Source organism: Mrakia frigida (assembly GCF_051309035.1).
Source record: "Mrakia frigida strain ATCC 22029 unplaced genomic scaffold BDY24scaffold_4, whole genome shotgun sequence".
Classification (NCBI taxonomy): Eukaryota; Fungi; Basidiomycota; class Tremellomycetes; order Cystofilobasidiales; family Mrakiaceae; genus Mrakia; species Mrakia frigida.
The window spans coordinates 18,492-39,011 of NW_027481277.1; the positions used below are offsets into that span (position 1 = coordinate 18,492).

Consider the following 20,520-nt stretch of genomic DNA (forward strand, 5'->3'; position numbering starts at 1 on the left):
AAAGCCAGCGAAACTCCGAAAAGACTTCTCTATCTACCTGAACCTTGACAGTGAGTCCACTCGTCGCTGTTTCTCTGCGACAAGTCGCTCCCTCCCCTAGAATTGGTGGCCTCGGAGAGGATCCGAGACGCGACGCGTCGAAGGCTATTTGGACTTCGTTCTCTTCTTCTCGGCTCCTCGACTCCTTATGACCTCTTCGCGATGATAGGTGTTAGAATAGTAGCTTTCTTACACTTGAGATCTCTACTAGGACTTGGAGGGCGAAGAGGAGAAGGAGGAGGACGTGTGGCGATGCTCTCTCGATGCATCGGATTTGCTCAGTTTCCTCTCTCCCCGATTGGGTAGCCCTTTCGCATCGCTTTTTCATAGCACTGCCCCATAGCTGTGAACGCTGCTGCGGAATCCTAAAGTTGCTCGTATATAAGGCGAGTTTTGTAGCTAGCAGATGCGATGCACCCTTTTGAGACCCAACAAGTCTAGAAGCAAGTCACCGTTTCTCGTATCTCGAAAGAGATGTTCTCGAACACCGAAGCCAGTCCAGTAGGAGTCTCTCGAGCCGACAAAGCTTAGAGAAAGAAAGGAAGAAAGGAGCTCAGTAGAAGCGAGCGAAAGAAAGACGGACGAGAAGTCGAACTTCGAATTCAACCTCACCAACCTCCCCTCAACTCTCACCTCTCCCGCGAACCGAAGCCTACCAATCCTAGCTGAACCTCTAAAACCGTCTATAAGAGCAGAAACTTCTAGCCTACAAGCAGAACTTCACACTCAGACCGTCCTCGAGTAGTAAACGAAGAGAAGAAAGCCGAGTCGAGCACTCCCTCTCCCTCCCTCCGAACAGAGACACTCCTCTCTCTCGTTCACCCCAGCCTCCCCATCGAGCAGGAGCACGAAAAACATCTCATCCGACCCCATCCGGAGTAGTCGTCACACCGGCGCTGGAGGAGGTGGACGAGGAGGAGATGGGGAAGGCGGGAAGGATGATCCGAAGGGTCGACGAGGGTCGTTCAAAGGTTTACTGGAAGGGGATCGCGACCGGAGTGGAGGAGGTGGAGGAGGAAGTAGAGGATGGCTGAGAAAGAGTAGTAGACTTGGCTCCAACCTTCGTTTCTATAAAGACGAGTTCGACGAGTGCGAGAAAAAGAAAAGGGAGAGAGTCCCCGAGCGCAGCCAAAAAAAAAAAAAGCACAGCTGAATACAGGATTCGAACCTGTGCCCTCAAAGAGGATGTGATTTCTAATCAAACACCGTAGACCACTTGGTTAATTCAGCTGTATAACAATGCATTTTATTGATGACGGCGATTTAAAGTTACTGACCAGGTCTTCTGCCGAGAAAAGGCGAGCTGTCTTGGAGGTATGGTCGAGTTGAGGGACGGGAGAGAAGGGGACGCGTCGCTTCGGGAGTCGCTGGTGGTTCGTCCCTTCTCGTTTTCTTGGTTTGGTTCTTGAGGAAGTAGCCGTACGCCTCTTCCTTCGGCACAGAGTGATGAAAGGCCAGGGGAAGAAAGAACTGACGGGACTTGCTCGTTCCATTCCGAGTCGACGCCGTGCTTCTTCTTTCAATCGAGATAACCTGCTTTCCCTGCTCTTTTTTACAAGAAGCTAATTCCCATCTCGGAACTTCGCTCCACTTCCAGCACCTTGCGAAGGAGACACTTCGAAGACGAGAAATGGGAACACGCATTCATCCATGAACGACGCGCTGATCTATAAATCCTCTACTTCTTCTTGTGTCGGGGCATCTTGGGATCGGTAAGAATCTCAGCTCCGGTGGCGGTGATGCTAGTGATCGAACGAAAGGAAGGGAGAGCGGTCGAGGAGTCAGCAACGAAGTCACGCTTCGACTCGAATGCTCGCGAGTAAGGGACTAGGTAAGCGCCGTTCATTCCGGACGTGCACGGAGCCGGGCGGAGACGGACAGAGGGCAAGGAAGGACGCAACCAGACACGACGGCAAGTGTTGCTACTGCTTCTTACTAGCACTGACTCGTTGGAGAGGCGGTAAAATGTCGTTCCTAGAAGCTGACGAAAAGGAGCAAAGGCAGTTCAGGGACCAGGGCTCAGCGTTTCGCAGTGTATGCCCAGTATCTCTCTTGCGGGAGGCAAGGGAGGAAGGGAGCTGGGAAGTGGAAGACTTCTGCTCTTCCTTTTCTTGATGACGGCTCTCCTACAAGGTCTGGTTTGGTGCATGAAGTGCTGCTAATCAGAGGCGAGACTGCAGTGATCTGGAGAGGAGAGAGAGCTCAAAGAGGAGAGGGCGACGCAACACTTCTAAAACCCGCCCGGCAAGGAGGGACTGGAAGTTGAAGGAGAGACGACGCATCCGTTGACCAGTGTCTCCTTTCTTCTGCCCACTGTTGTGAGTCCTAGGACGACAACGAAGAGGCAGTTGGTGCGTCTCTAAAACGAACGCGCTCGCGAGAGCAAAAGTGAAGACGATGGGATTCGAACCCATGCCATTTCTGACTAGCGAGTAAATTTACATTCACCTTAAGCTAGCGCCTTAGACCGCTCGGCCACATCTCCTTTGTAAGTTAATTATGTCTCTGGTTCAAAAACGCGGGACAGGAGCCCGAAATCAAAAACGGGGTCTCTCCTTACCACATCCGCCTCCGACCTACAGCAGACTCCATCTCGCTGCTTCTGAGACCAGGCTTCGAGGATGGGAGGCTGAAGAGGAATTTACACAAGGCGATCGGCTGAGCCCAGAGCAAACAGAAGTATCTATGAGAAAAGTTGAGACGCGTCCGTCCTCCTAAATTCTTCATGCGAAAGAACTAGACTACTCAACTATATAATCTACGCGCCTTCCAAACCCCAGAGAACCAAACTATCACCCAGCGAGAAGATACTTAAATTGGTGTCCGAGTCAGGAACTAGACCAAGGAGAACCGCGTTAGTTGACAAGAGAGTCGCGTCGAGAACGAGTCAAGAACACCGAAAGAGATCAGAACTAAACTACTGCAGGAGACTATTTACATGCCTGAGCAACGTCCCTGCTTGAGAACCCAAGCGAGGAAACAAGAATCCGAAATCCGAGAAGGAGAGGTGAGAGCTCAGAAACGACGCGTCGAGACTGGAGACGGGGATGGGGAAGTGTACACGGCGGAGTGAAGATTCGGGGTTGGAGTGAAGTGGTGGCTATAGCGTAAGGGAGGAAGTTTATCAGCAACAAGGCGCAGGAATGTAATTTCAAGGCATTCGCTCGCAGATGAAAGGCAAGCAAAACGCGCTTTGGGGACACCATAGATCCGGACGTCCACCGCTCTGTTACTCGGGGAATATTTCCGATCGCCTCTATGTAAAAGGGTGCCTGGGTCCTCTCAACGCTCGTAGTAGGAGAGGCGAGGACGTCGACAGCAAAAGAAACAGCTTCCTAGCCGGATCGAACGACTGACCTCAACATTACTAGTGTCGCGTTATACCACTAAACCAAGGAAGCTTATTGACCATGGTTTCAAGTAAGGGACCTAGATCTAAAAAACAGGGGCAGGGGCTCAGGGGCTCAGAGGCGACGGGGTAGTTTGTCCTGGAGAAGCAGCAGTAAGCAAGGTAAAAGGAAAGGTTGGCAGAACCAGAAAGCATGGGGAAGTAGAAGAGAAGTAGTAAACGGATAAGCAGGAAGAACAGGGGACGAGAGGAGAGGAGTGAGGAGGAGCAAAAGAGGAATTAGAAGAGAAAGAGCTCACTGACAAAAGGAAGTCAAAAGGCAGTCAGGAGAGTGCCACGTCCGGGACTCGAACCCGGTTCCACTGCTTGGGAAGCAGAGATCTTACCCGCGGACCCACGAGGCAGCGACAGTAGAGTACAGTTGAGTTGGCATCAGGAAGACCACTCAGAAGCTGATTCTTTCTTCCGTTGCCTTCCCTGTTTGCTTCCAACTGGACGAGTCTTCCCTGGTTTGATCTCTTCCCTTCTCTTCTGTCTTAACTTTCCTTTCCTTTCTTGCTTTTGCTTTCCAATTGCCCGAGCGCACCAAGAATCATCCTTCAACAACGCTCAACAACACGTCCATCTTTGACCGCTTCTCCTTTGGATTCTCGCTTTATCGCCCTCTTGACTCGGTAGTAGATTCTCCCTTTTAATCTCAGTCCCATTCTGACCTCCCTGACTCCGTGACTGGATATTTTCCGCCTCCAGAAATTGTTCGGTCTTCAACAACCGACGCGACGCCTCGACGTCCATCACTCTCATTCCTTTCCCCTTGGATGATGTTTATCTTTTCTTAGTGTGTTGCTGGATAGTCTAGTTCCTTCTAGACTTCATCTGGGGCACTTCCGTTGATGATTCGTTTCTCGTTTCGATTCTTAAACTTCGTTTCGCACGCGACGCGACCTTTGTTTTGAATCTCCCTTGGTTACGCTCTTTCTCACCCTATTCGCAGGATCTTCTAGCAGCTTCTACGAAATCAGCTGAGCTAGTACAAGAAGCTTGAAATCAGCATACCTTTATTGAATCACCTCTTAATACCACAAGACAAGGCACTGCTCAAACGCTCGTTCTCTCTTCTCGACTCCGAATCAAAAATGTCCTCTCGGATTTCATAGTCTTTCAACACTGCCTACTCTGCAAAAATCTCCCACAGTATTCCTTCCACCCCTCTGTGGACGTTCTACTGTAAAGTGAAGGGTTCTGGGAGGGGTTGTGAGGGGTAGCTCTATCGAAGTTCGTGGAGGAACGACGCTGGCGAGTGCTCGTTGAGGTTTCAGCTCCAGGAGGCTTTGGGGTGGGCTGGGAGAAGGGAAGGTCGGAACTAGGCTACTACTACGGGCGACTTGAGAACTACGCGAGGGAGAATGAGAACTACTACTGGGCGACTTGACTGCAAGACTGGCTCTGGAGAAGGGAAGCTGAGAAAGGGAGACGAGAAGGGAAGCTGAGAAGTTGACCAATTCTGGGGTGAAAGTTGATGGATAGCAAGAAGGTCAAAACTAGTCCGCTCTTTATACTGCATACGGTCCGCAGTCCAACGCGCAGCGAGAGAAACAGGAGCAGGAGAGAGTAGCTAGGGAAAGGAAAGGCGGAACGCGAGACACGTCGCAAAGGCTTCAGCGGTCACAGCAAATCAAAAAGGGTATAAACTATAAAAGGGAAGAGGCAGCGAAGGCGAGAACTGAGACTAATGAGTACTTAAAGTGGAGAGTCGAGACAGAAGGGAGGGTCGAGAGCAAAAGGGAACGCGACAGGTGAGACGCGTCGCAAAGAGAAGGGTTTCAGGCAAAGGGATCTACAGAAAGGGAAGAGTCGGCGAAGGGAAGAAGAGAACTAAGTGTAAACAGAAGGGCGAGGCCCAGAACCTATCGAAGCGGGGTCTCTAACCGAGAAGGGAAAAGGAGAAGAGACGCGTCGTGACCAAAACAAAAGAAAGGACGGAACGAGAAGAACTCCACACTTCCTCTCCAAACCCCCACACCTCAACCTTTGAAACTCTACAATTCACCGTCCAATCCAGTCCTCCCTTTCGTTGTTGAACTCAACCCTCCCTCGTTGTCTCCACCCCTTCTCCTCCCTTGTTCGACTACAATCCTCTAGGTGCGTCAGACAATAACCTTTTTTTCGCGTAACCGTACAAAACCTCAAGTGAGACCCACCTCGAGTCGTGGCTACGTCGACGTCGCGTCCTTCGCTCAAGCTGACCGCCAACCCCTCTTCCCCTCCTCTCCCCCCTCTCAATCCTCTTCTTCTCTCTCCCTCCCAACACAATCATCAAAGGGTTCGTTCAAATCCGTAAAGAAAACTTTATTCATCCCTCCCACCTCCCCTTCCAACTCAACAACCCGCCCTCCCCTTCCTCCTCCCTCTCACTTTCTCCCCTTCTTCTTCTTCCCACCCCCACTCCCTCCTCCCTTCATCACCAACGGCGGTGGAACCACCACCCCTGCCGTCCCACCTTGCAACTCCTCCAACAACCCTCTCCCTCTCCCTCCCTCTTCCTCTCCCTCCCCTCCGGTCCCTCCTCCCTCCGCCCCACCAGCTCCCTCAATCTTATCCCTCGCCTCCAAGAAGAACATCAGATCCCTCACCTGCTCCTCCCCTTCCTTCCTCTTTTCCACCTCGCTCGCAAGCTCCTTTTGAAGATCCGAGATGGTGGATTTGGAAGAGGAGAGGTTGTCAAGGAGGTTGGAGGAGATGGATCGTTCGGAAGCGAGGTCTCGTTCAAGAGTCTTGAGGCGGGAGCGGAGGAGTTTGACTTCGGAGGAGGAGGTGGAGGACGGTGGTCGAGGTTGAGCTGGAAGGGGTGTGGAGAACGCGGGAAGGGAGGAAGACGGTTGAGCTTGAGCTTCGAGAAGTGCTGCCTCGAGTTCGACGACTCTCGTTTCGAGTGAAGTTTGAAGCGTGGAGAAGTAGGTTCGCTGAGCGGAGAGTTGGGACGTGAGGAGATGGGAGTATTCAAGGGAGAGCGCTTCGAGCTTCTCGGAGGGAGGTGGGTACTGCTGCTGCTGTTGCTGATGAGAGTGCTGCTGACCGAATCCTCCTCCTCCTCCTCCTCCCGACGGGGAGTTGCGCTGATGGGTTCGATTGGGAGTGGAGAGGTTGGAGGAAGGCAAGGAAGGGTGGTGCTGGACTGGTGTGGAGGCAGAAGAGGGAGGGAGCTCGACGAGAGTGGAGTGGGAGTGCGAGGAAGGTCGTCCTCCGTCGATTTGATCGTCGGACGTCGAGGAAGGATAGGAGGAACCGGGTTTATTTTGTAGGAGGAGGAGACGATGGACGTATTCGTCGGCGGCGTAGTTCCAGACTCGTTGAGTTTCGAGCTCAAGGGCGTAGAGGTGGCCAGTGGATTCGAAATGACGCTGGAAAGGGAAAGGAAGGGCAGACGAGGTCAACTTCTCGACGCGTCGAAACGAGAGGAGAGGAGACGAGAGCGAAGAAGAAAGAGAAAGTAACCCAACTCACTTGAGCATGCTTCCCATCCGAGTACCTCCCACATCCAACGATCCCACAAATCAGGCAGATCCAAAGCGAGTCCGTCGTCGAACAGGCTGAGCAAGTTGCAGTTGGAGGATGAGGGAGACCTGGAGGTGGATTCGACGACGTGGTAGTTGCTGTTTGGGAGTAGCGGCAGACGGGACACCTGGGAGAGAATATAAAGGGAGATGAAGTAGCGGACCAGTCAGTATCGTTGTCGGAGAAGACGATAAGTCGGAAGATAAGGAGGGAGGAGGACGCGACGAACCTCGAATCGGACCATCGAGCGAGGCACTGGCAGTGGAATCGATGGTCGCACTGTACAGTGACTGTTCGGATAAAAATATGTACAAGAAGAAGAGAACAAGAGGTCAGCGGAACGGCGACCGAGTTTACGAGTCGTCGAGAAAAGAACGAAGACTCACCCAACCCAGAAATCTCTGAATCGAGTCTCTCCAAGCAAACCGGGCAGGACGGCAGCTCGAACGCTCCATCGAGAGCTTCCAAGATGGCCTGGTCCTCCGGGAACGGCGAGGTCTCGACTGGAGCTGGCGTATCGGTGGTGGAAACGGCGGAGGACGAGGAGGAGGAGGTGGACGGCGAAGAGGGAGGGACGAAGTGAGCGAGGACGTGCTTGATCCTGACGACGTGGCATTGCTCGGGCTGTAGGGGAAGAAACGAGGCTAACAGGTCAGCTCGAAGAGGATGTACGAAGGGTTATATCAGAACGACGAGAAGCGAAGGAGCCCAACTCTTCGAGGCGAACGAAGAAACGACGCGAGCTCACTCCGTTCTCCCTCCGTTCCCTCCCTCCTCCCACCAAACACTGAAACCAAAACCAAACTCACCTCGAAGGAATTAAACAACCTCCCATCAAACTCGCCAATGAAATCCTCTGCTGCCTCCTTGCTCCTGAACCTGATCAACACCAAACTCCTCGACGGGCTGACGTCTCGAATCATCCTCAACGCTTCCATCTCCCCTTCCGCTCTCCCGACGTAGGCCAAGAAATCCGCTGGAGTAAAGTAGGAAGGAACTGCGAGAACGGCTGCTAGACGACCGTCTGCGTTGAGGGAGGATTCCGAGGCTGCTGGAGGGAGGAAGTTATTGGCCGAGGAGGGAGAGAGAGGGGAGGTCGAGACGGTGGAGAGGGAAGCTGGGAGAGTCCCGCTGGAGGAGGACGGAGGATGATGGTCGAGGGTTACGGACGCTGTAGTGTAGGTTGAGGTGGTGGTGGTTGAGGGTTTGGAGGTTGAAGATGCGAGGGAGGAGGAGGAGGAGGAAGAAGATGGATAGGCGTGTCGATAGAGGTGAACGGTTCCGGAAGGGAGGGAGGTTGATCCTGAACGAAGGATGAGCGAGTCCTTGGGAGGTCGAGAAGAATCTTGTAGATCCGAGGGTCCTGTAGGAGTCCATGCCTGGTCGTCTTCGTCGTTGGAAGGAGGAGGCGGAGGAGACGAGGAAGAGGAAGGCAGGGAGGTCGAGAAGTCGACCCAGTCGATGGAGACGGGCCCGAACCGAGCTCCTCCTTCCTCGTTCGAAGACGAAGAGGAAGGCTTCTCGAGAGGCTCCTTGTCGGGTTGCAGTTGGTCGAGGAGCGAGAGGGGAGCGGGAGGAGCAGGGGGTGGCGGATTCGAGGAGGCCGAGGTGGAAGGAGGAGGAGCGAGAGTCAAGGCGATGGAGTAGAGAGTGCGTGGAGGAGGAGGAGGTCGGGTCGAATGGTTTCCGTTGGGATTATAGAGAAGAAGATCTTCTGCTGTAGCGAGGGAAGAGTGTTTGTCCATCTTGAATGGACGACGAGGAAGGGATTGGAAGAGGTTAAGGGAAGGAAAAGCACGAGCTCACCAAAGCGAGGCTTCCTCTCGTTTCGCTTCTTCCCTCCTAACCACAACTCACCCTCCATCCAGAAAATATTCCTTCTATCTCTTCTCTTCCTCGTACCATGGTCCACACTATCAACGGAATCGAAGCTCAAACGGATCTCGCTCCCTTGGGCACGACGTCCGTTCAAGGAAGGTGAGCTCCATCTCCTCCCCTTCCCTTCGCTTCCTGCCCTCTCTCCTCAGTTCTAACCCTCTTCTTTCTCGTTTCTACTCCTGATCTAGTGGCAAGAAACCCTACATCCTCGAACGCCACGGCAACAACACGTACTCGTGCTCCTGTCCCGCCTGGACGTTCCAAAAGGGAGTCGATTCCTCTCGTCGAACGTGCAAACACTTGATCGCCCTCTTGGGACAGGATTTCGAGACCGCTAGGATCCTCGAAGCGGGAGGAGAAATCAAGATCAAGGCTGCATCCAAGCCCAAGAAGGCGGCGAAGGTCGTTCCTTCTGCCAACGCTGTGGCTTCGGGAAGCGGAGGAGGAGGAGGAGGAGGGGAGAGCTCGACGAGTGGAGGATTGCCTGTGGCTCCCAAGGTGGTCGATAGGTTGCCTGGAGAGACTGCTGCTCAGACCAAGAAGAGGAAGAAAGACGAGGACGAGGAACAGGAGAGGAAGAAGGTCAGCTCCCAGTCTCTCTCTCTTTCTCTCTCTCGCTCTCAACGACGCGCTGAAACGAAGCTCATCACTCACCCTCCCACCCTCCTCTCCCTGCCTTTCTTCTTCGCGCCCACAGAAGCCCAAAGTCGTCAAGAAAACCGCCAAAGCTCTCCCCAAACAACGACCTCCCAAGAACGCTCCTCCTTCCAACGCTTCAGCTTCCGAGGAACCCGAGACGGTCGCTGCTGGAGGAGGAAACGAGGAGGAGGAAGACGACGATTCGAAGCCTCAGCTCATGCTCGCTCACAAGTGGGACGTCGATGGAAGTGGAGTGGATCCTAAAGGGTTCTGGATGTCGGAGAAGGTGAGTGCTCATCGTGTTGTTTTCGGTCGGGCGGAGGAGGGACGAGAGGAGAGGGAGGAGAGAGAGACGAGGCGTAGAAGCTGATCACCTCTCTTCCTTCTCCCTTCGCTCGGTCAGCTGGACGGCGTGAGAGGATACTGGAACGGGAAGATCATCGTCTCTCGAGCTGGAAATATCTTCTCAGTCCCTCAGTGGTTCCTCGACAGTGAGTCCTTTTCCCTCTTTCGTCGCGTCGCGTCTCGTCTCGTCTCGATCCAAGCTGACTCCTCTCTCGCTACACCTTCTTCCCTTCTTCCCTCAATCCAGAGCTCCCAGAAGATCTGACTCTCGACGGAGAACTCTACCTCTCTCGAGGAGCCTTCTCGGAAACCAACGGAATCATCAAGTCCAAGACGTCGAACAGATGGAGCGAGATGGTTTTCAAGGTCGGTGCCCTCTCTCTGTCTCTTCTTTCGTTCTGGACACCCCCTCCCCCGCTTTCTTGACCTCCGACTGACTCTCACCCGGTCCCTCGCTGGTTCACAGGTCTTCGACGCTCCCTCTTCCCCTCTCGCTTTCGAAGAACGTCTCTCCCTCCTCCACACCCGCTTCGGATCGTCCTCGACCGGGAACCTCCTCGACGGAGGAGAGAACAAGCACGCTATCGCTGGGAACCTCGCTGGAACCGCTAACGCTGCTGCCAACAACCAGAGGAAGGAGGGAGTCGTCGAGGTGGTGGAGCATGTGCTTTGTGATGGGAGGTGAGACTTCGTTTCGTTTGACTCTCGAGGAGAGGAATGTTCGACGCTGACGACGGACGGGCTCTGGGTTTGGTTTCGTGCAGGGAACACGTGATGGAGACGTTGAAGATAGTTCAGGAGCTTGATGGTGAGGGTCTGATGTTGAGGAAGCCCAAGACGAAGTACAAGGTGAGTCGCAGTCGAGTTGAGACGCGTCGTTCGAAACGAGCTGACCTCCCCGCTTCCTCTCCTCCTTTCGCTTCACCAGGGAACTCGAACTACCGGTGGGCATCGATGATCTCTTATCTTTTTCTCTCGAGGTATCCCACTGACGCTCTCCTTTGCCCTCGTCTTCGTCCTCGTCGTCAGATCTCCTCAAAGTCAAGGTCAGCTTCACCTCTCCTCCGCTCTTCCCCTCCCTCTCTCATCCTCGCTAATCTCGGTTCTTCTTCCCCTCGTCCTTCAAACAGACCTTCTTCGATGCCGAAGCCAAAGTTGAAGGCTACGAGGACGGGAAGGGAAAGCATTCCGACAAGACGGGTTCTCTCAAGGTGAGCTTCCCTCGTTCTCCTCGTCATTCAGCTCGCCTCATTCTTGTCCTCGCTGACTCCGTTCCCGTTTTTTCTTTCGTCCAGTGTGTGATGGAGAGCGGGAAGAAGTTCAAGGTCCGTCACGCCTTCTTGTTTCCGTTCCTCTCCTCTTTGCGTTCGACTTCGAGCAGAGCTGACCCCGGTCGTCGTTTTTCAGGTCGGATCCGGCCTCACCGACGCCCAACGAGTCGCTCCTCCCGCTATCGGAAGCATCGTTCGCTACAGATTCTTTGAGCTTTCCAAGGATGGGATCCCTAGGTCCGCTCTTCCGTCTCCTCTCCTTCCTGCTTTGAACGCTGACCTTGACTCGACGCGTCTCTTCCTTCCGCTTTTCTTTTGGTTTCTGCGCAGGTTCCCCACCTTTGTCGGAGAAGCCATCGACAAGGACGCTCCCAAGGATGCGGAGGTTCCCGACAAGAGGAGAGCTGGGACGGCTGCTGCTGCTGCGAAGGGAGATGAGTAGGCTGGAGGCTCGAGTTGACGATGTGTTTGTTTCTTTTCTCTCCTTTTTTACGACGTTTCTTCTTCTTTTGCTCAGCCTTCTTTCCTCCTTATCTGTTTTCTTCCCTTCCTTTATCTCCTTCTCAGCTCGCTGCCTCTCTGTTTGACCCAACGACCTTCAACGACGTTTCCTCTTTTCGACTCGATTTCCTCTCACTCTCTCACGCTCTGTCCCTCTACTACCTCAGCTCCTTCCCATACTTACCCTCCGTGTTTTTTCTCTACCCGTTCGACATGGTCCTGCCCTTTTCTCTTTCGTCTTTCCTCGAAGCCTCGAGCAAATCGTCGACGCGTCGTCCCTCATCCGCGTCTCTCCCTCCGCTCTCCGATTCACCTCCCTATCTTCCCTCCTCAAGACAACTCTTACAACCCTGCCATCTAGTTCACAACTCAAGCTTCCACCCTCGCAGATCTGCGAAAAATCTCTCGTCGTCAGCCGGGAGGAGTCGCCGACGCTTCGGTTCGAAAGCACGAGCTCCCCTTCCCTTCCCTTCTCACCCAAACGTCCATCATCCCTCCACCCTCGCCTTCCTTCCTCATTCTTTCAGCTCTCCATGGAGAAAGCCGCCGTCACCCGCTTCTTTTCTGCTTCCAGCTACGCCGTGGTTGGTTCCTTTGATCCGGCGAAGTTTGGTTACAAAGGTGGGCTCGAGCTCAGACGATTCCTTCCCTCTTTGGTTTTCGTTTGAAGGAGGGTATGGGGAGCGAGACGTGGGTTCCTTGGGAAGCAGTGCATGGACGTGCCTTGAAAAGTATCCAGTGGTGCTTAGATATAGAGGTTTGGAAGGAAATCCGAGTTGAGACGAAGGAAACGAGTCGAGCTCACGCCTTCTCCTCCCTCCGCCTTCTTCCTTCCTGCAGTGCTCACGTTCTACCTCTCCCACTCGCTCCCGGTCACTCCCATCCACAGTTCGCTCTCTTCGATCGCGATCCCTTCTTTCCTCTCTCCGAATCCCTCCTCCTCCGTTCCGACGGTCCCTTCGCTCTCCTCGCTCCCCTCTCCCTCGACGACGTCCCTCTCCATCATCACGCCTCCCGCAGTCACCCTCCGCTTGCTCGCAAAAGCGAAAGCCGTAGGGATTCACAGTGTTTTTTTGCAGCCTGGAACGTACGACGACGAGGTGATGGCCGTGCTGGAAGGCGATCGGTACTGGTCCGGCAGATGGGTCGGCAAAGGGAACGACGGGAGGAGAGGGCCTGGAGGCTGGTGCGTGCTTGTAGATGGCGAGGACGGGTTGAGCTGGGCGAGGGAGGAGAGGCAGGGGAAAGGTGAGGGCAAGGGGAAGCTCTGATTGGGCCGGAGGTCGACGCGATGCTGGGTTTGAGAGGGGCGTTTGATTCGCGAGTTTGTTTGAAATCTAGTCAAGGCGAGGAGAGGGAGGATATATATCGTTATGATGAACTTGAATCATCATCAACGACGAGACTGGAGCGAAGTCGAACGAAGGAAGGGACGATTCAGAGAGTTCGGCGTTCAGCCCACTCCTTTCCTTTCCCCCTTCTTTCTGATGGTCTAAATTTCTCGACTCCCCTTTTCATCCCGGCAAGGGTCTCTATAGACTCTGAAGACCAAAACAAAATATTTTCCTTACAATTGTCCTCGAGAAAATCATCCCGGAGCTCTTTCCGACCAAACGAAAAAGCTCACCCTCTTTCCCTCCCTCCCTTCCTCCTCCCAACTTCCATGTCGCTTCGACGACTCCTTCTCCCAATCTTCAACCGCCCACGACCAACTCCTCCTCTCTCCCGCAGATACACCGCCACCATGCCCGTTTCAGAACACACGCTCTCTCCTCCTCAATCTCCAGCTCCTCCAGCAAAGAAACAAAAGCTCGACGAGTCAGCCAGCTCGACTTCCTCCTCCCTGCCTCCTCCTCCTCCTCCTCCCTCTCTCGTCGTCGACGAACAACCGGTCGCTAGCACCAGCACTCTCCCCGAGGAAGTCGTCGTAGCTGCTCCTACGAGAGCCAAGACGACAGTGGACTACAGGAACAAGGCTGTTTTGGCTCCTATGGTTCGAAGTGGGAACCTGCCCAACGTGAGTCGAAACGAAGCTCATTTTCTTCCCTCCCTTCGGATCGAGCTCACCACCTCCCTTCTTCGTTCCTTTTCAGCGACTTCTCTCTCTCGAGTACGGAGCCGACCTCGTATGGGGTCCTGAGATGGTTGATAAAGCGATGATCGGATGTAAGAGGGTCGTGAACGGTTCGTGCTCTCTCCTCCTCCCTTTGCTCTCCTTCTCCGTTGAGAGCTCACCTTCCCTTCCTCCTCCAGAACGAACCGGCATCATCGATTACGTCCGAACGTTCACTCCCATCTTCTGGACCCACCCCGTTGAAAAACCTCACCTCATCTTCCAACTCGGTTCCTCCACTCCCTCCCTCGCCGTTGAAGCCGCTTTGCTCGTCCAGGACGACGTCGCCGGAATCGATCTCAACTGCGGTTGCCCCAAACCCTTCTCTACCCACTCAGGCATGGGAGCCGCTCTCCTCAGCACGCCCGATCTCCTCTGCGACATCCTTCGCGCTCTCGTCGGAGCTCTCTACGTCCCCGTCTCGTGCAAGATCCGCTTGCTCAAGACGCAGGAGGAGACGCTGGAGCTGGTGGAGAAGATTTGCTCAACGGGGATCAGTTGCTTGACGGTTCATGCTAGGACGAGGGAGATGAGGAGCAGTGAGGCGGCGTTGATGGGGAGGTTGAGGGAGGTGGTCAAGGTGGCGGACAGGTTTGGAATCCCTGTCGTTGCGAACGGGGATGTTGGAGGGATGTGGGATTTCGAGAAGATTAAGGAGATGACTGGTGAGTACAGGGTCTTCGCTGGCGATCTCGGTTCGAGGTCTTTCGGGACTGAAGGGAGGGGAGAGGAACGCGTCGAGGAGGAGGAGGTTCGATTTCGAACTGACGCGACTTTCGCTTTCTCTTCTCTTCCCTTCTCTTCTACAGGTGTCTCCTCCATCATGATCGCGCGAGCAGCTGAGCGAAACCCGTCTTGTTTCCTGCCCGACAAGGCTCTCGATACTACCACCGTCGTCATCCCTCGACTTCTTCGTCTCGTTCGTCCCTCTTCTCCTCCCGTCCTCTTCCCCTTTCCTTCACTCTTCCTAACCCTTCTCTTTCCCCTCCAGACGAACCACTTCTCCAACCCCTTTTCCAACACCAAATTTCTCCTCACCCAACTCCACCCTACTCCCAACCTCTCCCCTTATTCCAAAGCCGAATCCAAACCTCTCCACGCCTCCATCGTTCCCTCCACGTCCTTCTTCTCCTGGTGCCAAACCTTCAACGTCGATCTCGGAGGAGCTACCGAGGAGCAAGCAGGCAAGGACGGCTACGTCATCCCTGGCGAGACGACGGAGGAGGTGTTGAGACCTATGCTCGAAGGGATCGAGAGGAGGAAGCAAGCGCGGGAGGCTGGAGGCTGGGCTTTGGGCGGTGAGAGGGAGAAGAGGGTGGTGGAGGAGGAAGGGGAGGTCGCAGGGTTGAAGAAGTTGGAGGAGGAGAGGAAGGAGGAGGTGGAGGAGTTGAGGGAGGAAGCGGAAGGGGAGGACGGCTGGAGGGTTCAGTTGATGGAGGAGGAGGAGGCGATGAACGATGAGGAGGCCGAGGCCGTTAACGAGACGCCTGGAGCTGCTGTTACTTCTGCTGCTGTTGTGTGATCTTGATGAGTGCTCTACCGTCCTTGCTTGTTTCGTCTGGAGGGAGATCGACCGGGTCGGGCTCGTGGTCGAGTCGACTCGTCGCTCTCTTCTTTCGATCTTCGTCTTCTTCCTTTCGACGACGAGAATAGCACGAGTCGAATTCACTTCTCGCCAAACAAGAAGCGTGATTTCTTCTACAGCAACCGACTCCTGACCGCTCGCCTTCTTTCAAATCTCGCGTCGTCGAGCCCATCAAGAGGAGCACTGGGACAGCCACAGGAGATGCTACAGACGGCCAACTATCCTTTCTCTCAAAGATCTGGGCTGAGTCATCCTCTTTGGTCCCTCATCCAGATCTCCTCGAACCAACCACTTGAACTCCACCCACCCTTTGTCGTTTCCCAACCTCAACCCCGACCTTCACGCGTCGATGCCCTTTACACGCCTCCAACATCTTTATCCCGTACATAACTACTTAGCCTTACGAATCCCTCAATGGTAAATGCACAGTGGTCGAAGAGACTCGCTCGGTGGATTCGATGGAAGAGATGCGAGACGAGATCGAAAGAGCACACTTCCTTCTCCTCTTCTTCTTTTCAAGATTCCATCGCTGAACCAACCTCTCTTCCTCTCGAAACAAGCAACGAAAGTCCAAGATATCAATCGTCTTCCAAGAAAGAAACGAAGGCGAGCGAGTCAATCTAGCAAAGAGACGAGCAAGGAGCTCGCAAAATCAATCCTCGAAAGTGCAGAGGAAGGGGTCGTGTGAATAAAGATGCGTAGAGACGTAGCAGAATATGTAAAAGGGACAGAAAAAAAAGGGGTGCGACGATGTTGAAAGTGCGAGGGGTGAGTATGAAAGCGAAAAAAAAGCGAGACAGCGTGAGACGTGAAGGGACTGGTGGAGCAGCCCAAAAAGGAGGGAGAGGAATCAAACGAAGGTGGACGGATCTGAGGCGGGGGTGTGAGAAACGAAACGAGAGGAGTAGAGAAATCAAGAAGAGGTGGAAGTGGGCGAGGCAGGTCGAGTAGGCGAAGGAGTGGCCGAGGGGACGAATCCTGTTTTGAAAAAGAGACGCGACGAGAAAGAGGTCAGCCTCGTTCTTTCGTGTTGAAGAAGGAACGAAAAGGAAGGGGAGCTCGAGACTCACCAATAGGCTCTCCAACCTTGATCTTCTGACCCTCCTGGACCGAGAACGCAAAGTCCAAGGGTGCCTCGAAGATGAGCACGATCGTGCTTCCCAGCATGAACCCTCCCATTTCGTCTCCAGGGTTGAGAGGCTGACCTCGCAGGAGCTTGGACGCCTTGGAGTAGACGGCTTCGATGTAGGTTCCGGCGGGGTGAGGTCGGAGTCGGTTGTTGGTTCGGAGGGCCTGAGACGAAGATGAAGAAGAAGAGTCAGCGCTGAAAGAGGGGAAGGAGAGGAAGGAGATGGAAGCGAACCTCGTCGAAGTTGATTTTGATGGAACCGACGTTGGTAGCTCCGACAGGGACCATTCCGAAGAATCCGTGCTTCCATCGACCGAGGACTGGGGAGAGAGAGGAGGGAAGGGAGAGATGGTCAGTCGACGAGACGAGAGACGAGAAGAAGGAGGGGAGACTCACGAGCGACTCGTTCGTTGAGAACGAAAAGGTTCGACAACCTTCGAGCGATGTAAGGTGAGACCGAGAAGAGTTCACCTGAGAGGGGGAACAGGAGGAAAGAGGAAGAGTTCGGTCAGTTCGAAACGAGAGAGACGAGAAGAGAAACCAAGACGCGTTCGAAGACTCACCAGCGAAATGCCTCCTCCTCTCCACAACCCAAGCCGTAGGACTGTGGAACCGATGGTAATCTCCAGGAGCGAGGTATATAACCGTGAAGAACAGCCCGTTCCCCTCCCTCAACTTCGTCACGCTGCTCTTCGATCCAGCCTGTCCCTCGAGAGCTGCCTTGATCCCCATGTTGGTGGCGACGCTAGCATCGTGAGCGACCGAGTCAGGCCCAAACATCTCGGTAGGAACGGAAGCGTCCTCAGCTGGGGATCCAGGTTGAGAAGCAGAAGAGGAGGAGAAGACGGTAGGGGTGGAGGAACCGGAGGAGTTGGACGAGTTGGAGAGGAGGGATTCGGTGTCGGATTCCTCGTTGACGCCGTCGGCTGGGGCCTTGTGGGAGACCTTTCGAGCGTTGGAACCGAGGAGGTCGCCGAGGGAGTAGTCGATGTCGTTGATGTTGGCGAAGTCGTGGTCTGCAAGAGAGGAACGAAGGGAAAGGCAAGGGGTGAGGCTCCGTCCGTTCGAACCGAGGTCGTGTGTCGGGAAGGAGGACGTACCGTCGAACTCTCGTTCAGAATCGGTATCGAACTCGATGTCCTCAGCACTAGGAGACTCGGGTCCTCCAGTCTTCCCCAACAGAGCGTCGAGAGAGTAGCTCATTCCCTTGACCTGCTCAACCTTCGCTCCAGAGATGGCTCCGAAGTGAAGGAGCTTTCCGTCGGCCGGCGAGACCTGTAACCGAGCAACAGCGAGACTGATGAGCTCTTGTCTCGATGATAGGAAGAAGCAGAAGAGGTGACTCACGAGAGCGACATCAGCGATAGGTCGAACTCCATCCTTGAGCTTCCTGTAGAAGAAGTCTCCCAAGGAGACGTACTGCTTGAGGTCGGGTTGAGCGAGCTCGTCGAGGTTGCAGCCGAACGCCCACGAGTAGAGCTTGAATCCTGGTTCTCGAGACCATACGGGGAGCTGCATGAGGATATCAGAAGGAGGAGAAGCGATCAGCGATGCGAGAACGAGGCTCAAAGGCGAAGGGAGGAGGAAGGGAAGGAAGGGAGGAGGAGGAGGACGAACCTCGAACGAGTTTAAGTACCCCCACAACCTCGACAGACTCCTCAAAGGCAAGGCTCCCATGACGTGAACCTACAGCATACCAAGAAAGCTGTCAGCTCGAGCTCTCTCAACAGCAAACCGAGAGGGAACGGGACTGACCTGCCACGGACCTCGAACCCTCACGATCATCTCGTCTCCATCCTCCGCCATGCCCACATCCGCTCGATCCCTCCTTCTCGATCCGTTCCAGTTCCTCTGGTACTCGAGGACGCCTACGACGAGAGCTCCTAGACCGAGAGGAATGGGGACCCATCTCGTCGAAGGTCGTTTGGAAGCCCAGACTCCTTTGAGTCGAGCTGAACGAACGGGAGGAGGACGAAAAGAGGGTTCGAGGAGGAGACGTCAGTTTGATTCCCTCGCTCTTCGGATGGATGAAAAGGGAGAAAGTAGGTGACGAGGGTGACTATATAGATAGGAGAGGGTTCGAAGACTGTACAGGTGGTCGCGTGAGAGGAAAGTAGGGACGAAGAAAGGAAGGAGCCAACGAGGTCGTGCCACACGATCCTCCCTTCCTTCCCTCTCTTCGTGCCTCTCTCTCTCTCTATTCGGCCTCCTCCCTTCTCACTCTTCTAGCACCCTTCTCCTACAGAGCATACACTCCAACAAAGATGGACGAAAAAGAGAGAAAAACATGCTACTCACATCCCATTCCTCTCCTCTTCTTCTTCTGTTCTCCTCCTCCTTCGGTCGTTTGATCCTTGTTGGTCGCTGTTGTCCTGAAGGATCTCCTCCAGTTGAGATTCGGTCTCGGAGGAAGATAAGCTCGATAGGCAGCTCGGGCCCGAAGGCCAGGCTGGGAGATCGGAGGCATCGAGGAAGGTCCGACGGTTGGAGACGTTGACGGTTGGAGGGAAGGAGAGAGCGACGACGACGAGGACGACGCGAAAGAGGAATCCAAAGGAGGAGGAGGACGGAGCGGCGGCATCTCACAGCGTCTTTTCGGAGGACGATGATTCTACGAGAGACAATGGCCTGAGTATGGAAAGGGAGAGGTGAAGAGGGAGAAGAAGAGAGTTTGAGGATTGTGATGGTTTGAAGTTGAAACAAAGAGGAAGGTGACAAAAGAAGAGGAGAGAGGAGGAGGGGGAACGAGCTAAGCTCGCAGGGCACACTGCGCCGGTTTCCAACTTGTGAGACGATTGTGGCTGATTTTCAAGCTGATAATGTCTTCTCAGAGACTTCAGTCTTCAACCTCTCTCCAAGAGTGCAAAACTGAAGTGAAAGAGCAGCTCAAGGAGAGCTGAGCCTTCGGTTCTGCCCGTTCTCTCTCCTTCTTGCTTCTGTCTTGCATCACATCAATCCGTCCCTCTTCCTCAGCACCTCCACCAACCCTGCCGCCCCAGGTCTACCAGCTTCGAGAACGTCCATCTGCCCTCCACCTTCCGTCTCGAGCTCCTTCCTCAGAGCGTCTCCCGTCGTCGGACCTATGACCGCGAACCGGACCCTTCTCTCTCTGAACGCGTCCAACTCGTTCAGCACGGCCATCGCGAGCTCGACCGCTGAAGGAGAGAAGAGCACGACCCAGGGGAGTTTCCCGTTCTTCCGAGATGTTGCTTCTCGTTCGAAGATGGAACAGAGGAGGGAGGAGAAGGTTGGGATGAACGTTGGAAGAGGAGAGGTCAGGTACGTTTGACGAGGTTGGAGGAGGATGGGCGGAGAGGAGGACAGGAGGAGTTGCGAGAGGAGAGGCGAGTTTTTGTCTCCTGTGAGGTAGAGGAGAGGTTTGGATGGTGGTGTTGAGATTGAGGGAGAGGGCGAGGTCGAGGACGTTTGGCGAGAGGAAGAGGAGAAGTGCGACGCGATCAGGTCGGCGAGAGAGGGAGTGTTTCCTGCGTTCGAAGGCGAGAGGATGAGTTCCGGAGGAGGTCGAACGTTGAACGAGAGGGAGAGGAGGGCGTTGGTCGTCGAGGGTCCTATAGAAAAGAAATGGAGGGTGGCCCAGGTTGAGGAAGGGGATAAAGCTGAGAGAGAGAAGAAGAGGAGGAGGAAGAAGAAGGAGGAGCGAAGGTGAGCTTGAGCTCCAAAGCTTCTGATCCCTCTCCTTCGAAGCACAGCAAAATCAGGCTATCCTGAACTCACCCTCAACCTCTCTAGCTTTCCCCTTCCCCTTCCCAGCAGCTACAGCAGCACCCTCTCCTTCCACGACCTCTCCAGCTCTTCCCCAAGCTTCAACCGCTCTCTGACTCGTCACCACCACTCCTCCCCACTTTTCTGACCCTTCTCTATACACCTCCTGGAGTCCATCTTGATCTACGAACTCTGTATCGAGTACTGGAACGAAGTAGGGCGTGTACGAAGGCGTCGACCGACTGGATGACGAGGGTTGCGAGAGGAGGTGAGCGTAAGGATCCGGACTCGAAGTCGCACACGAGCGAGAGTTGGGTCGAAGAAGGATTACGGGGATCGGGGACATGGTGGATGTATGCAGTTGGTTTGGGAAGAGGTGCGACGAGATGGGAG

General features: G+C 54.4%; 7 protein-coding genes and 4 non-coding genes across 11 annotated transcripts; 3 read left to right on the forward strand and 8 right to left on the reverse strand.

Annotated features, from left to right (window-relative positions):
* Window positions 1-1,186: 1,186 nt before the first annotated feature.
* On the reverse strand, window positions 1,187-1,269 carry BDY24DRAFT_t19. The gene has a single exon. It is a non-coding gene; the product is annotated as a tRNA-Ser (tRNA).
* Window positions 1,270-1,717: 448 nt separating this feature from the next.
* On the reverse strand, window positions 1,718-2,458 carry BDY24DRAFT_368394 (uncharacterized protein; the record flags this gene model as incomplete). The annotated part of the gene is made up of 2 exons (XM_076638021.1): window positions 1,718-2,013; window positions 2,410-2,458. The coding sequence occupies 2 exons, from the start codon at window positions 2,456-2,458 to the stop codon at window positions 1,718-1,720; spliced, it is 345 nt and encodes a 114-aa protein (XP_076499753.1).
* BDY24DRAFT_t18 lies at window positions 2,429-2,524 on the reverse strand. The gene has a single exon. It is a non-coding gene; the product is annotated as a tRNA-Leu (tRNA).
* An 844-nt stretch (window positions 2,525-3,368) lies between these two features.
* On the reverse strand, window positions 3,369-3,440 carry BDY24DRAFT_t17. The gene has a single exon. It is a non-coding gene; the product is annotated as a tRNA-Thr (tRNA).
* Window positions 3,441-3,720: 280 nt separating this feature from the next.
* On the reverse strand, window positions 3,721-3,791 carry BDY24DRAFT_t16. Its single transcript has one exon. It is a non-coding gene; the product is annotated as a tRNA-Gly (tRNA).
* Window positions 3,792-5,375: 1,584 nt separating this feature from the next.
* Window positions 5,376-8,758, reverse strand: ETP1 (Etp1p). Its single transcript, XM_076636449.1, has 5 exons — window positions 7,753-8,758; window positions 7,330-7,567; window positions 7,173-7,233; window positions 6,893-7,070; window positions 5,376-6,789 (listed from the first exon to the last, which is right to left on the reverse strand). Exons 1-5 carry the CDS (start codon window positions 8,686-8,688, stop codon window positions 5,800-5,802), a joined length of 2,403 nt encoding a protein of 800 aa, XP_076499754.1. The 5' UTR covers window positions 8,689-8,758; the 3' UTR covers window positions 5,376-5,799.
* Window positions 8,759-8,789: 31 nt separating this feature from the next.
* Window positions 8,790-11,816, forward strand: BDY24DRAFT_377587 (uncharacterized protein). Its single transcript, XM_076638796.1, has 13 exons — window positions 8,790-8,920; window positions 9,010-9,403; window positions 9,519-9,746; window positions 9,864-9,951; window positions 10,053-10,171; window positions 10,272-10,486; window positions 10,570-10,654; window positions 10,734-10,749; window positions 10,835-10,851; window positions 10,936-11,016; window positions 11,101-11,130; window positions 11,213-11,313; window positions 11,407-11,816. The coding sequence occupies exons 1-13, from the start codon at window positions 8,847-8,849 to the stop codon at window positions 11,516-11,518; spliced, it is 1,560 nt and encodes a 519-aa protein (XP_076499755.1). The 5' UTR covers window positions 8,790-8,846; the 3' UTR covers window positions 11,519-11,816.
* Window positions 11,817-11,993: 177 nt separating this feature from the next.
* BDY24DRAFT_377588 (CoA-binding protein) lies at window positions 11,994-13,028 on the forward strand. The gene is made up of 2 exons (XM_076638797.1): window positions 11,994-12,198; window positions 12,418-13,028. Exons 1-2 carry the CDS (start codon window positions 12,111-12,113, stop codon window positions 12,846-12,848), a joined length of 519 nt encoding a protein of 172 aa, XP_076499756.1. The 5' UTR covers window positions 11,994-12,110; the 3' UTR covers window positions 12,849-13,028.
* A 293-nt stretch (window positions 13,029-13,321) lies between these two features.
* SMM1 (tRNA-dihydrouridine(20) synthase (NAD(+))) lies at window positions 13,322-15,212 on the forward strand (the record flags this gene model as incomplete). The annotated part of the gene is made up of 5 exons (XM_076637250.1): window positions 13,322-13,594; window positions 13,671-13,761; window positions 13,831-14,355; window positions 14,500-14,609; window positions 14,682-15,212. 5 exons carry the CDS (start codon window positions 13,322-13,324, stop codon window positions 15,210-15,212), a joined length of 1,530 nt encoding a protein of 509 aa, XP_076499757.1.
* A 976-nt stretch (window positions 15,213-16,188) lies between these two features.
* PSD1 (phosphatidylserine decarboxylase 1) lies at window positions 16,189-18,985 on the reverse strand (the record flags this gene model as incomplete). The annotated part of the gene is made up of 10 exons (XM_076643018.1): window positions 16,189-16,253; window positions 16,346-16,568; window positions 16,639-16,724; window positions 16,801-16,875; window positions 16,968-17,420; window positions 17,505-17,679; window positions 17,752-17,916; window positions 18,022-18,090; window positions 18,160-18,356; window positions 18,703-18,985. The coding sequence occupies 10 exons, from the start codon at window positions 18,983-18,985 to the stop codon at window positions 16,189-16,191; spliced, it is 1,791 nt and encodes a 596-aa protein (XP_076499758.1).
* A 365-nt stretch (window positions 18,986-19,350) lies between these two features.
* Window positions 19,351-20,473, reverse strand: BDY24DRAFT_412094 (tetrapyrrole biosynthesis, uroporphyrinogen III synthase; the record flags this gene model as incomplete). The annotated part of the gene is made up of 2 exons (XM_076643019.1): window positions 19,351-20,021; window positions 20,140-20,473. 2 exons carry the CDS (start codon window positions 20,471-20,473, stop codon window positions 19,351-19,353), a joined length of 1,005 nt encoding a protein of 334 aa, XP_076499759.1.
* Window positions 20,474-20,520: the final 47 nt, after the last annotated feature.